The sequence below is a fragment of the Triticum dicoccoides genome, chromosome 3A (genome assembly GCF_002162155.2).
Source record: "Triticum dicoccoides isolate Atlit2015 ecotype Zavitan chromosome 3A, WEW_v2.0, whole genome shotgun sequence".
In the NCBI taxonomy this organism is placed as follows: Eukaryota; Viridiplantae; Streptophyta; class Magnoliopsida; order Poales; family Poaceae; genus Triticum; species Triticum dicoccoides.
The window spans coordinates 396649755-396664198 of NC_041384.1; the positions used below are offsets into that span (position 1 = coordinate 396649755).

Consider the following 14444-nt stretch of genomic DNA (forward strand, 5'->3'; position numbering starts at 1 on the left):
GGCTTAGCTGCAGTCCAGCACTCGCCTAAGTTCTCTCACTCAAAGACTTAGCTGCAGTCTGGCACTCGCCTAAGTTTGAAAAAAAAATCCCACCGAGTGGAGAGCAATCCTCCCACTCGAGGGCTTAGCTGCAGTCCAGTACTCGCCTAAGTTTTCTCACTTAGAGACTTAGCTGTAGTCCGGCACTCGCCTAAGTTTGAAAAATCCTACCGAGTGGAGAGCAATCCTCCCACTCGGAGGCTTAGCTGCAGTCCAATACTCGCCTAAGTACGAAACACATCTCATTCCTCAAGGACGACGAGGGGCAGGTCGACTGCCACCTTCTCCTGGGGAGCTTCGCCACAAATACAATGTGCACTCCGTCCCACTCTGCGGTAACAGGGTGTGGGTCGACCGCCGCCTTCTCCTGGGGAGCTTCGCCACAAATACAAGACATAGGTCGACTGCTTCCCTCTCCTTCGGAGCTGTGCTGCGAATGCAAAAGTTGTCTCGAATGAAGAATGGGTTCACTCAGCAGGAGATTCATAAAGATATTCAACGGTAAACCAAGTTCGGATAAATTCCAAAGGTTCCAAATCACAGATCGAAGTACTAGGACATGCAGCCCGAAAAAGTTTAACGGTTACAAAAACCACTCGGCATTCCGAGGCAAATTTAAGGTGGGACATAAGAGTTTGTTCACTCCGCGGGAGGAGGGCTGGCAGGCTCGACGAACTCATCCAGGTCGACGCCGTCGGCTATCCGAGTGGCTGCAGTGATGAAAGTCTCCATAAAGGTTCGGAAGTCATGCTTCTGGGTGTTGGCGACCTTGATTGCTGCCAGTTTGTTCTGTCGCACCTCCTTGCAGTGGACATGAACCAAAGACAGAGCCACGTCAGTGCCACACCGAGCAGCAGACTTCTTCCACTCCTGCACTCGGTCGGGGATTTCATTTAGTCGAGTCATCAGGGACTCAATATCATTTTGGAGCTCAGCCTCTGGCCAAAGTGCCGGGTCAATCCGCGACATGGCGACCTTCAGTCGAGCCAAGTAGTCCACGGCACTGTCGATGCGAGATTCCAGACGGAGCAGATTCATGGTAGTTTCATCTTTCACGGGAGAGTTGATTGGATCCAAACCAGGCTCGATCCGTCTAGTCTCCTCTTCAAAGTTCTGGCAAAACTCCGCATTCACGATCCAAGGATAAGTCAATTTTCGTACACTGAGTCGACTCAAAAAAAAGTCAGTCGGAACAGAATGTGCACCTTCAAGCTTGATGAACAGCTTCTTGGCAAGACTTCTCAGATAACTCTCCAGATCATCCCTCCTGCGAGCAATGCCTTCCATTTTCTCGCCCTAGACGAGATTCGCCTTCTTCCAGCGCGAGCACTCCTTGTTGGAGTCATTCAGAGCAGTCTTCAGCCTGGTATTCTCTTCTTCCAACTGGCCGACCGAAGCCAGCTTCTGTTCGGCCAGAGCGGTCTTGTCGTCAGCCTCCTTACAAGCAGGGGCCAAATCCTGATCCTTCTTCGCCAGAGTTTCTCTCAGTTTTTCTGCAAAGAAATGATGATTGATTCAGAAATAGCGGAAGGGTACTCAAGCCTAAAACTGACCAGTCGACAAACTCGTCTTACCTGCGGCGCCGTCTCTGACCTTTTGCAGCTCTGTCCTGGCCAGCTCCAAGTCAAGGTTCAGTTGAATCTGCTGCTTCTCCAAGTCAGCAAAGCGAGCTCCAAGATCACAAGATTTCTGAAATCAAAGGGGAGAAGTTATTTTTACAGCAAAAAAACAACAACAAAGGCAATAAATACTAAGACTACGGTCGACTGCCCGCAGTCCACCATAGTCTCGGGGACTACACCCAGTGGGTGCACTTAGCGTGCCCCCACCGGTTCTGATCCCACTCGACCGGCCCGTCAGAGTCAAGTGAGGGGAGTAAAAAAAGAGGGAGAGAAAGTAGAACTCAGACCACAATCGACTGCCAGCAGTCGACCGCGGTCTTGGGGACTACACCCAGTGGGTGCACTTGGCGTGCCCCCACCGGTTCTGATCCCACTCGACCAGATCGAGTGGAAGAGATAAACTACCAGTTCGGTTTATACATTCGGCAAAATACAAAGACTACAGTCGACTGCCAGCAGTCCACCATAGTCTCGGGGACTACACCCAGTGGGTGCACTCAGCGTGCCCCCACTAGTCCAAAAATTCAATCGACACACCCAGTGGGTGTACAGATGCAAAGGTTTTCGGAAAGAATCTTCAAGTAGCATATCCTAACAGAACAAGCGGCAACCAACTAACCTGAACGTTGCTCTGGAGAGTCGAGCTGGCGTCATAGGCGGCTTGGCTGGCGTCTCGCACCATCTTCATCTTCTCCATCATAATGCCCGCCTGGCGTATGGCTTCCTTAGCAGCATTCACCTCGCCCTCTGGGACATGATGGGTCGCAAAAACTGAAGGCGGGTCGACAGGGGCCTGAGCAGTCGACGAAGAAGGCAAGGCACTCGACAGTGGCTCAGCGAAGGTAACAGAACCCCGATTGACGTCGCCAGTGTCCTGAACAACTGGTTTCGCCCTCGGTGTCGTCTGTAGCGCCCCGCTTGCAGGAGCTCGCCTATTTTTCCTCGTCGAAGGCCTCTCGGTCTCTTCATCATCATCAGGGAGGTCAATAACGTTGGGAGCTATGCAAAGTTCAATCGTTAAAGTCACATCACCCAATGGTACGCGTTGCAGTTGAATCGACCAAATAAAGACAGTATGGCAGGGATCATACCCGGATTAGAAGTGACCGCATCCTCCATCACCTCATCTTTGTCCCTGTAAGCTGAGGTCCCGGAGGTAGCAGCGCTGACAGTTCCAAAGTTCATCCAGTTAAAACAAGAAAAACAAACAGCGCGGAGCATCGAGTGAATGCAAAGAGAGGCACTCACGCGGAAGCGACGGGGATATCAATCTTGATTTTCGGCAACGCCTTCCGAGTCTTCGGCTCTACAACTCTGGGGTGCTTTGGCGCCTTCTCAGTCAGGGTTGGTGAAGAGATCCGAGGGCGCTTCGAAGAATGACCAGCCGGAGCAGTTGCCTTGTCACGAGCACTCGACCGTTCTTGGTCAAGCTTGGATCGCCTCTCCCTGCGAGGAGGCGACTCGACTTCTTCTCCAGTGCTTGAGTCGTCGCTTCCTCCGTCCCCTTCACCATCGGAAGTCCACTCGCCGCTTTCGCCGCCACTCGCCTCGCCTTCCAGAGCTTGCTCCTGCTCCCCGTTGGGCATTGAATACATTTCAATAATGGCCTGAAAGAAAGCAGGTAGATCAAAGTCAGTCGACGCAATATAGGCAGCTACGCGAGTGAATTCAGATTACAAGCAAAAACTCAGAATCAGACCTGCTCGGGTGCGTGGGACTGGTCGAATGGAGGGACTCTCCTGGCTCCCCTGGGATTGTCCTTATTCCCGGTAATGCTAGACAGCCACTTCTCCAGTGTGTCGTCGTCGACCTCCTCTGGGTGGATCCGAGTGGAGTCTTCAAGACCCGAATACATCCACATCGGATGGTCTCGGGCTTGGAGAGGCTGGATGCACCGCTGAAGGAAGACCTCCAAGAGATCCATACCAGTGACCCCGTCACGAATAAGCTGGACCACTCGGTCGACCAGCACCTTCACGTGCGCCTTCTCCTCCGGGAGCACCTTCAAAGGGGAGGGTTTTTCCACTCGGTCCATGGTAAAGGGAGGGAGGCCAGTCGATTACCTTGGCGTCGACTGGTCTTTACAGTAAAACCAGGTCGACTGCCATCCGCGAACTGAGTCGGGAAGAATCATGGCCGGGAAGGAGCTTTTCCCTCTCGTCTGGATGCCAAGACCCCCACACATCCGGATCACTTGGGTCCTCTCGTCACTCGGATTAGCCTTTTTCACTGTTTGGGAGCGACAAGTGAAAATATGCTTGAAGAGACCCCAGCGAGGCCGACAACCCAGTAAGTTCTCACACAAAGAAATGAAAGCGGCAAGATAAACGATTGAGTTGGGGGTAAAATGATGGAGTTGTGCCCCAAAGAAGTTCAGAAACCCTTGGAAGAAGGGGTGAGGGGGCAAGGAAAATCCACGGTCGACGTGGGTGGCAAGAAGGACACGCTCACCCTCCCGAGCCTGCGGCTCAGATTCCTTCCCCGGAAGCCGCGCCGAGTCGTAGGGGATCAACCCCCCTTCGGCCAAGTCGTCGAGGTCTTCTTGGGGGATCCTCAAGTGGATCCAGTCGCCCTGGATCCAGCCCCTCGGTAGGCCGGACCGCGAGGAAGATCCGCCCCGGCTGGTCGCCTTCCCCTTCGACCTTGCTGTCGCCTTCTTTGCCCGCTCCAGAGCCGCTGTCTTCTCCTTCCCCATTGTCGTCGGCGAGACGCGTATGGTGCGGTGGCGCTGGGGCGAGAGCGAGCGCAGCGGAGGGGCGTGAGCAAGAGAAGAGGAAATGAGATGCACTATTCGGGAGACTCCGGTCCGGCGCTTTATATCAGGCCGCTTCCGAGTGGCTGACGGGTAGGCCCAGGCGGCTCTGTCAAATCCCGTAACGACCGCGCGCGCGATACGTGGCGAAAAAGGTGGCGCGGGGATCGAGGCGGCTCCGCTCTATCCCATCCGATTACTGCAGCCTCCCCCGTCCCGCGCGCTTCCCCAAAATTCGGATCCCGCGAAATCTGCGCGCAGCAAACAACTGGTCAGACCAAAGATCTCCTCCGCACCGTCACTCGGAGCCTTACAAGCGAAGAAACTCACTCGACGAAGAATTAAGAATGGATCAAGGCGACTAAAAAGGAAGTTGCTGTCATCACTCAGGTCCATTGATCCGGAACAAGATATGCTCACGGCATGAAAAACGAGTCGGAGAGGTTCTCAACTCCTTCCCCACTCAAACCTCGATCCATTCGGGGGCTAATGATGAAGCTATGTACCTAGGGTAGGGTCATGGACCTGTCCTAACTGTCCTACCCAGGGACATCTCTAGAAGAAATCACCTTTCAATCGACTTGAAGGTGTTCCACTCGACAGACTCGAAGACACTCGACCAAGAAGCAATCGCTCGACCAAGATCCAACCACTCGACGGCCAGGAGACCTAAAGTCACTCTGCACGCTAACGGTCGGTCATTAAATAGCTTTTATGGTCATCATAGCACTTTATTACCAGCGTTACCAGTAACGCCCCGTCTTAATGTACATTGAACCCTTTGTAACGTGGGCTGGCCGGGGTCCTGGCGCACTCTATATAAGACACCCCCTCCTCCAAGACAAGGGTTCGCACCTCTGTAACCCATATTCATATAATCCAGTCGACCGCCTCTGGGCTCCGAGACGTAGGGCTATTACTTCCTCCGAGAAGGGCCTGGACTCGTAAACCTTGCATGCTTACAACTTCTCCACAGCTAAGATCTTGCCTCTCCATACTTACCCCCTACACTATTGTCAGACTTAGAACCACGACAGCCTCCACGCCTTCCACCCCGGCGGCCTCGGCCCTCACCTGAACCCCGACCGCTGCGCATGAACCAGCTAGCTCTAAGGTCTTTAAATACCAAGGTCGATGGAGGATGGATCCCACTACCATGTTCTTTAAAATGATGGCCTAGCATTCCACACACCGCACACCAATCTGGAAGACGTTCATACTTGACTCTGTATATCTGCCTCTTCCCGTCCCTGACCATCGACACCGCGTTCTTTAGCGGCTTTAGAACATTGAGCCGGATCCAGACACGATAGAAGTTGCCCGCAAAGTCATTTGATGGTGGTTCAGAGAACAAGACCTCACCCACCTTTGCAGCAAGTGGGGTAACCAGATGGGCATATAGATCCGGCACATCATGGATTTGGATCCATATGTCGATTGTTTCAAGCTTAACGGTTGAGGGTTGTGCGATCCCATCATACAGCATGATCAACACCGCATCTCCCCTGAAGTTCCAGGGACCATTGTTCATTACCCTCTCCCAATCACCCAAGCATGAAAATTGGACAGTATATAGGTTGTTCTCCAGAGGCTTGAACTTTACTTCTTGCGCCGCGTCCCATTGCCGATCTCATGTTTCTATAGAACCAGGTTTGGCTATAGGATTTGGGAGTATTAACCTTGGCCAAAGCAATCCATCTAGGTTTATCTGGTGGCGCATGCACTTCATCGAAGACCACATTGTCCAGATCTTCCTCCGCCAGTCCCAATTCTTTCATCAGCAATTCAACATCGCCAACTCCCGCAGAACTCGAAGATCCGCCAGAAGTCATTATATCTCTCACCCGAAGCAGACAGTGCAGATCGGGGTATTCTCCTGGGGGAACCCTAACCAGTCGGTCCCTGTTCCTGCTAGGGTCGGGCGCTTGCGCACCCTGGCTAGCGAGGAAGAACGGCGGAAAGACGCGGCGGTAGGGGAGCAATTCGTCTCGACGGCGGCCAGATCGCCACCGGGAGGAGAGAAACCCTAACTATAGAGGGAAAGACTAGCAGCCTGTTGCCGATGCCAATGTCTGTCTACTCGGGAATGGGAGTTGGGCTAGGCCAGGAAGTTGGAGTAGAACCGATTGTTCCTTTTTCACTGCTAGACCTGAACTGGGCTAACCTTCATATGGCCCAACTCTTTACTCTTGTCGGGCTTCACCTGATCTCTCACTTTGTCTCAAAAAAAAAGGACAGATCTCGCCCTGTTCCGCTTCCTCCTCCGCCGTGTCAAGCAAACCACGGCGATGGACGAAACCCTAGCCACCGTCCTCTCCTACCTCCCGCCTCCCTCGGTCTCCACCACCGCATCCCCGTCCTCCTCGTCCACTGCCTCTGATGACGATGACCGCATCAACTGCCTCCCGGACGTGCTCCTCCGCAACATCATCTCCCGCCTCCCCACCAAGGACGCGGCCCGCACCACCATCCTCTCCTCCCGCTGGCGCAGCCTCTGGGCTTCCACCCCAGTCCGGCTCGACGACGCTGGACTCGTTCCTACCGCAGTCACCGCCGCGCTGAACTCCCACCCGGGCCCGGTCACTTCCGCCCGCCTCTCCTCCGAGCACCTCGCTTACCAGGAACCCGACGTCCTCGACTCCTGGTTCGCCTCCCTCGCAGCCAAGAACGTCGAGGAACTCTCCGTCGTCAACGGATCCTGGCCCGCTGAATGTGAGTGGCGTCCTCCCCCGGGCCTCCTTGGATGCGCGTCCCTCCGCCGCCTCTGGCTCGGGCTCTGCCAGTTCCCGGACATTTCCGGCCTCGCTCCGGCCTTCCCCAGCCTGCAAGAGCTCGGGATTGTCCATTGCTCCATGCAGGACCGCGAGCTCCACGCTGTGCTCCCGCGCTGCCCCGAGCTTGAGAGGCTCGCTTTCGTGCTGACACAGGACTACCCAAGGTACATCCACATCTGGTCAGAGAGCCTCCAGTCCCTGGTTGTGTGGAGGTCCATGGTCAGAGAGGTGCACCTTGACGATGCCCCCAACTTGGAGCGGTTGCTGTTGGAGCCGATTGGCGGTGCCTCTACTCACGTCAAGATTATTAATGCACCGAGGCTGAAAATTTTCGGGTACTTTGATGTTGGACTCCATCAGCTCAAGATCGGCCCCACTGTGATCAAGGTGGCCTGAATTTTTCTTTCACATCATCTTATTTCCCACAATTAGATGGTACTGTGTTACATAATTGCTTTTCGGTTCATTATAGGATGGGATAGGGATGAAGGTGAAACCGAATGCGATGGTTCGGACCCTTAGGACATTGGCATTGAAGGTGCAGTTTGGAGACGAGAAGCAAGTCAAGCTGGTGCCCCTCTTGCTTAGATGCTTCCCATGCCTAGAAACCTTGTATATCAAGGTATCGATTCCCAGTCACTTCATCATCATCATTGTTTGTGCTTGTGCCTGTTGAGTTAAGTGGTTCACTTGCTGGAATACAGTCATCTCCTTCTGAATCACCAAGCAATGTTGATGTGGATTTCTGGGATCAAGTAGGCCACACTGAATGTGTTACCTCACATATTAAGAAGTTTGTGTTCGAAGCTGCCCGAGGAGAGGATACCGAGCTGGCATTTGTCAAGTTTGTCATGGAAAGAGCCCAAATATTGGAGGAGATGCGTGTTTTCGTGGATGATGGTTGCTCTAGAGATGTTGTGCTAAGGCGTTTATCTTCAGAAGAATGTGTGTCTGCAGATGCTAGCGTGGTGGTGGAGAGGCAAGACATGTCCCATGCGTGGAGCTTCGAAAGAGCTAGCAACATGTCACAGTGTGACCCCTTTGGTTGCTAAAGTTGGAGGTACTCTTAAGGCTTACTCTTTGTTTGTAAACAGTTTGTTCTTTACTTTCTGAGTCATATTTTTGATGGTCCTCTCATTAGCAAAATCTGCACCTCATAACAATATAACCCATTTGGTCACTTGTTTGGGACTAAAGGCTTTGTTGTTGTTGTTGTTGTTGGTGGTGGTGGTGGTCAAGAAAGAGTATGAAACTTTACCAAGACATGTTAGTTATAACATGCAAAGCTTGAGGTTTGGTGCTATAGTACTTATGGCAGCTGGTTCCTAATCTGTCTGAAATTTTCTCCTGACAGTTCATCTTTTGGTTGTGTCTTATCGTAATTTTGAACTTCCGTAAGAGCAAGAAAGTGATGGCGCCTGTATCACTCATGCTGTCATTGATGTTGTCCAAGCTTAATGCAATAGATTACCATCATTGACTCATGAGCACCATTGATAATTGAATCAGAGGTGCTCCATTTTGATATGTACAAGTCATTAATGCAATCAAGTGAGCCTAGTTGAGATATAACAAAACATGCACCTGCACATGCTCGTTGTTTAGTATTGCATTAGGCTAGCAGCCATGTATCACACAAACGTAGGAAACCCATCATCTTGACAATGGCCTGGAGTCCCCTCAGACCACTGCATCATCAGCTACAGTCAAAGCGACATGTTAGTATTGGATCCGCAGTCTCTGGTCTGGTGTGTGTACTATTCTGGTGTTTGGTGGCAGATCAACTCGCTCTGTTTTTACTCATCTATCTGGAGTGGTGCATCCTGTGTAGCTCACAAGAAGGCTGATCAAATGTTCTCTTTGTCTTATTTTGCACTTTCAGACTTACCTATGGTACTGCAAACTAAGTATGATACTCTCTCTGTTCCAGATAATATCTATTTCTAGCTTTGCCCAAGTCAAACTTCTCTTCTTTTGATCAAGTCTTACAAATGAGCTAATATCTACAACATCAATTAACAAAAATATATTTTATAATGAATCTAATTAAACTAATTTAGTGTTGTAGATGTTGTCACATTTTTCTGTGGACTTGGTCACACTTAAGGAAGTTTGACTTAGGACAAAGTTAGAGCCTCAAATAATTTGGAATGGAGGTGGTACTGAATAACATTATAATTTTTGGATCTGATGTGAACCCTAGTTAGTGTGTGGAAAACTATAGGAACCCTGGATATTTTGTTTTTGCATTGACTGACCTCATGGGGCATATATAGAGTACAACACGGAGAGCAGCTTAGAGTACAAGGCAAGTCATTGTTGGTTTTAACCAACTCTATCTCTATTTCTCCTTGTCTCTAACTGAACGTGTTTATACTTCTAACATTCCCCCTCAGTCCTAGTGCGAGCAAAGTGGACAATTGTGACTGAAGTTGAATGTCGCGCGCCATCATCACCTGCATCTCTGATCTGTCGGCACCTAGGCGGTGACTGCGTCTCCTTCTGGTGCCTTCCATGTCTCTCTTCTACTCCCTGCCTCCATGTCTCTCTTCTACTCCCTGCTGCAGTCACAGCGGGAGTGATGTGGACACTTGTGATGATGCGGACGCTATTGACTGGAGCTGTTGCCGATGAGCTGTGAGGTAACCCTTGACGTCAATGTTGAGGTAGCCGATCATGGTGATGACTAGCCCTGGTCAAGTTAGTCGTGGCCGACGGTGTAGTAGCATAGTCGGTATAGCCTCACAAAAGCAGAGGCGCAAAATGTTTATGTTATGGTATAAAACATATGATCTACGTCTTTAAATGTTGGATACCCTTTTTGTCTCGTACATTGTATCTCTTAATTTTGTGTTGTGGAATAAGGGTATTTTTATTGTATGTTGGAGAAGATAAGTTGTGTAGCTATGCCTACTACATTTTGATTGATCTGTTTTTTTAGTCTAAACACACTTTATTTAATGATCATAGTCCAAATACATTGGGAATTTGGGATACAATTAAGGTCTTGAGGTTCGAGGAGCCACAAATGGGTCCTAAAGAAAGTCCTAGAGTGTGCTTAGGGAGGCTATGTGCCTCAATATTAGACTCACGTCCCTCGAAAATGGAAGTACAAGACGTGAACTGAGCTGAAATTTGATTTGATCTCCTTCACGATGCTGCCATACAAGCCTCCTGCATCGATTTTGATATTTGTAACAACCTCTTGGCAGTCTGATGCTATCATCACATGTGTTAGAGAAAGATCCTGGGACAATGAAAGGGCTTCTCGGCAGGCTAGCGCCTCCAAAGCTGCTGGGTCAGTTATGCCAACGCATCTGATAGCTGACGCGCCCATGAACTTCCCTGTTTCATCCCTGGACACGGCACTAAAAGATCCAACCACTTTGAAGTAGCTCCATCCACTTTGATCTTAGCAAATCCTGCCGCCGGAGGCATTCTGCACGGGCGGGGTGCCCTTGCCGCTGGTGGAGCTTGTGTCCCATGTGGTTTGATCTTGCTGAGCTCCCTAATATAGTTGCGGATAAAATGATGGGTTGCGTGAGGGGTCTGGAAGATATGCTCATGTAACGGGCGTACCAGATAGCCCACAATGTCACTATGACCCTGATGAAATCATCATGTTGCAGGCCGTCAATTAGTATAAATATCCACCTTTTGGCTTTCCGGTTCCCTTATGTTGTGAAAAACATCAGCAAGGTCCGGGTCTTCCGACGCCCATACGCATCTTGCCATGTTACAGTGAAGGAGAGAGTGCTGCCATGAATCGTCCGCTCCACAAAGGCCACACGAAGACACTGTCGCCATGTTTCTATGAGTTTGAAGATCAGCCGTGTGCAGAGATTGCTGAGCAAGCCTCCATAAGAAAATTTTAACCTTAGATGGGACGTTGGTCTTCCACATACTTGTCCATGCCTTCGTCTCCCTCTCCGAATTTGAGGAATCTGCTCTGCCCTCAAGCCAAGCTTCCCGTCAAGTCTTTGTGGATACTAACATTCTGTAGGCTGACTGGACTGTGAAAACACCATTCTTCTCATGGATCCATGACCAAAAGTCATCCACCTGCCTTGTACAAAGAGGGATAGCAGCAATAGCTTGTGCATCTGTAGGCAAGAAGATTTGAGCCAATTTGCCCATGTCCCAGGACGCCTCAGCCGTAATCAAGTCGGCCACCAGTAGAGGCGGATCAATTATTTTACTAACAATAGGGCTCATGTTGAAGTCCTGTAGGATCCAGTTTTGCTGCCAAATGAACGCTGATGTACCATCCTTCTCGTCGCTGATTTTTAGTTTTGTTAGCATATTTTGTTATGCCGTCATGATGTGAGGTTTGAAAGAAAACAAATCTCGGAAGTGCCAGATAAGCTGGGACTCTGGGTGCATTTGCAAATCTAGGAGCACTTGTACTCTCTCTTTTTTTGAAATGGAGACATAAGATTTGCCTTATTCATTAATTAAGAAGAGAATAATGTTTGTGTTATATTTGGCGCCGGCAGTAACCGGAAGTCTTGCCTCGAGCTTTATGGTGTTGAGCAAGATTGAAGGTGGAGCACTCTTGTGGTGGAAAACCCAGGAGTTCCTCTCATTTCAAAGGGTCCAACTAATGAGCATGGCAAGTGATGTCATAGTTTTTCTATACCCACTCTCCTAGATTAGACTTGCAGCTTGTTTGTCCTATCATTTGGGCCTAGAATCACGTAATGCATTTACTAAATCCGAACCCACTGTGTTTAGCTGTCTCGGAATGGGCGTGGGAGTTCATTCCAAGATTCCACTGATGTGGGACAGTATGTAAAACCAATCCCCCCTCAAAGCCGCCATTCCATGATTCAACACATCTCTCTTGTCCCGCGACACCATTCCTCTCTCCTTGATCCTTCCTCTGCCTCTGCTCCGTCGCCACGGCGCTTGGCTTCCTCGTCGTCGGTGAGATTTCCCGCTGAGCCGAATAATCACTTCCTTTACTCTTTTCCTTTCTTGCTCCTCTTTTGCTCCGACCTCATGTTGCCGCCTCCACATTCCCGTCCAGCCGCCGGTGAGCGCTGTTGTGTAGTTCACCTCCTTCCCCGGGCAAGTCTCCCCCTCCACCTCTTCTCTCCTTCCATCTCTCACGAATCCTTTTCTTTTTCTTCAACTCTAACAGTAACCTCACACAATCAGCAGGTTTAGTAGCAAGCAAACCGGATCCGGACACCTAGAGAGGAGACCGACAAAGTCTTGACCTCCCATCCGCCGCATTCCCAGGTAGCGCCCGATGTGGCTTGAAACTTCATGGAGGAACATGAACATGAGCGCAATTCTTGTGCAATATTGCTTCTCTCGTGTCCTTTGGGTATTGCTCAATGCATGTTTGGTCACTGTGGGAATGATGGGGAATCTGTTCAATTGTAGTTTTGTTCTCCTTGTCATCCTTGTGAGTCTGTTCTTATCTGGGATTTAATTTCGTGTAGCCAATCTACATAAAGAAGTGCACACATGTCAGTTTGGTCTTTATCAATGGGTGTGCCTGTGTAGCACTAGTAATGCTGTTGAGACAAAGGAGAAGCACTCAGTGCTAGTGGTAATATGTGGGTAGTACTAGTAATATGCATGTGTAGTACTGGTTCTAATTCTCAAGAACTAGTATAATTTACAACCTCGCCCACCCAGCTAACCAAGAAATAACCAACCATCTAGCTGGCAGTAGTAGTTAACATGGTGGACAGGAATGAAGCAACTTATGAAATGGCAACTGCTTGTAAGGGCTTATGGATCTTTCTATCACTAGCTAGCAGCATCCTCTCAGACCTTGCCCACAAATAATTTATAGTCTGCCCCATTGAAATGAATTGCACAGTTTTCTATTGCTATAATAATTATTATACATTAGGAAGGAGAGTTGAACAGATCAAGTATGCAAACAACAAGCAAACAGTAAGAAAAAGAAAGCAGGATTTGGCTTCTGGGTTTTTACGTTTCTGAATCCTAGCACCAGAGTCGCTAGCGTAGCTGTAGCCTTCATCTAATTCTAGCTTGTTTGTTTGATTGCGTCGGAAAAAATATTGATGCGGCATTTGCTCCTGCTGTTACGGATGTGGTTGACAACTACTTTAGTCATTTTGCTACATGTTTGCCATCATATTTGCAGGATAACAAAGAAGTGACAAGATCACGTCTCTTCAAGCCTTACCCAGATGGAATGAAAAAAGAGATGGGTCCTGAAGCGAGTCAAGCCATAGGCCCTGAAGCAAGCTGTAGTCTTTTGTCTTCTATACCTTGTTCAGTACAAGCTTCGAAACTTTGGTTTTGCTTGTGTTAGACGTGCATTTTGTGCTTTGTGGACCTGAACATGGCTGTTGTAATTGAATATGATTATGTGGATTTGTGCTTTATGGAGCTGCAACTGGTTTCAACTTGTTAAAGATCGTGTGCTGCAACTTGTTTCATGTTGAGGTGAATTTTAATTTTGGAAAGATGATGTTTTTTTTAATTAAGAAGCTATTTTTTGAAGCCAAACTTTGTGGGTTTATGAATTCTTAGCCAAAATGACAGCCAATGATATAGAAATCTTACATCTTACTTCGACATTCTTAAGAAGTTCTCCACTACAACCAATTCTCTCAACCAATTAAGTTTGCAAATCTTATCCTATATACTTAAAAAGTTCATCCCCACTACTTGATTTATCTTGACATGCAGCCTATCCACCTCAACAGCCTTGCCACATCAGCAACTCTATTTTTTTCTCTAGCTAATCCCATGTGTCGCATTTAGTTACACAAGTGAGATTTAATTTTCATTAGTACGCAACCAGCCTTGGTCACTGAAGCGACCTGCCGTTTCCTCTTCGTAACAGAAGCCCACTACCCGCCGTTTCCTCTTCGTAACAGAAGCCCACTGGAACAAAACAGCCCACATCCATCCTATCCCACCTCCACGTAGATCTCATCCTCTCCGACAACCAGCGTTGTTTCCCCTTTATCTTCTTCTCCTCTATACGGCTCCACTCAGGAAACAAATCACCATATTCATCTCTGCATCAGCCGTTGCACAGCTACGGAAAAGATCCTCGCCTTCAGAAGCGCCAGGGGTGCTGATGGCGTCGTACCGCTGCCGGACAAGCCTTCGTTGGTCGTCGCCGGCAGAGCCGCACGCGGCTGCCGATCGGTCCACGTGATCACCGCCCTTAAATTGATTCTTGCTGCAGATGAATCGGGCCTCGCAAGCTACGCTGGACCAAGCCCCGCGCCCCGATGTCCACCAAAGCTCCCAATGAGT

The 14444-nt window shown here is 49.5% G+C and overlaps 1 protein-coding gene across 1 annotated transcript; it reads left to right on the top strand.

Annotated features, from left to right (window-relative positions):
* The first annotated feature begins 6600 nt into the window (after positions 1 to 6600).
* On the top strand, positions 6601 to 13632 carry LOC119268305 (F-box/LRR-repeat protein 13-like). Its single transcript, XM_037549896.1, has 4 exons — positions 6601 to 7574; positions 7660 to 7809; positions 7892 to 8247; positions 13315 to 13632. Exons 1-3 carry the CDS (start codon positions 6702 to 6704, stop codon positions 8237 to 8239), a joined length of 1371 nt encoding a protein of 456 aa, XP_037405793.1. The 5' UTR covers positions 6601 to 6701; the 3' UTR covers positions 8240 to 8247; positions 13315 to 13632.
* Positions 13633 to 14444: the final 812 nt, after the last annotated feature.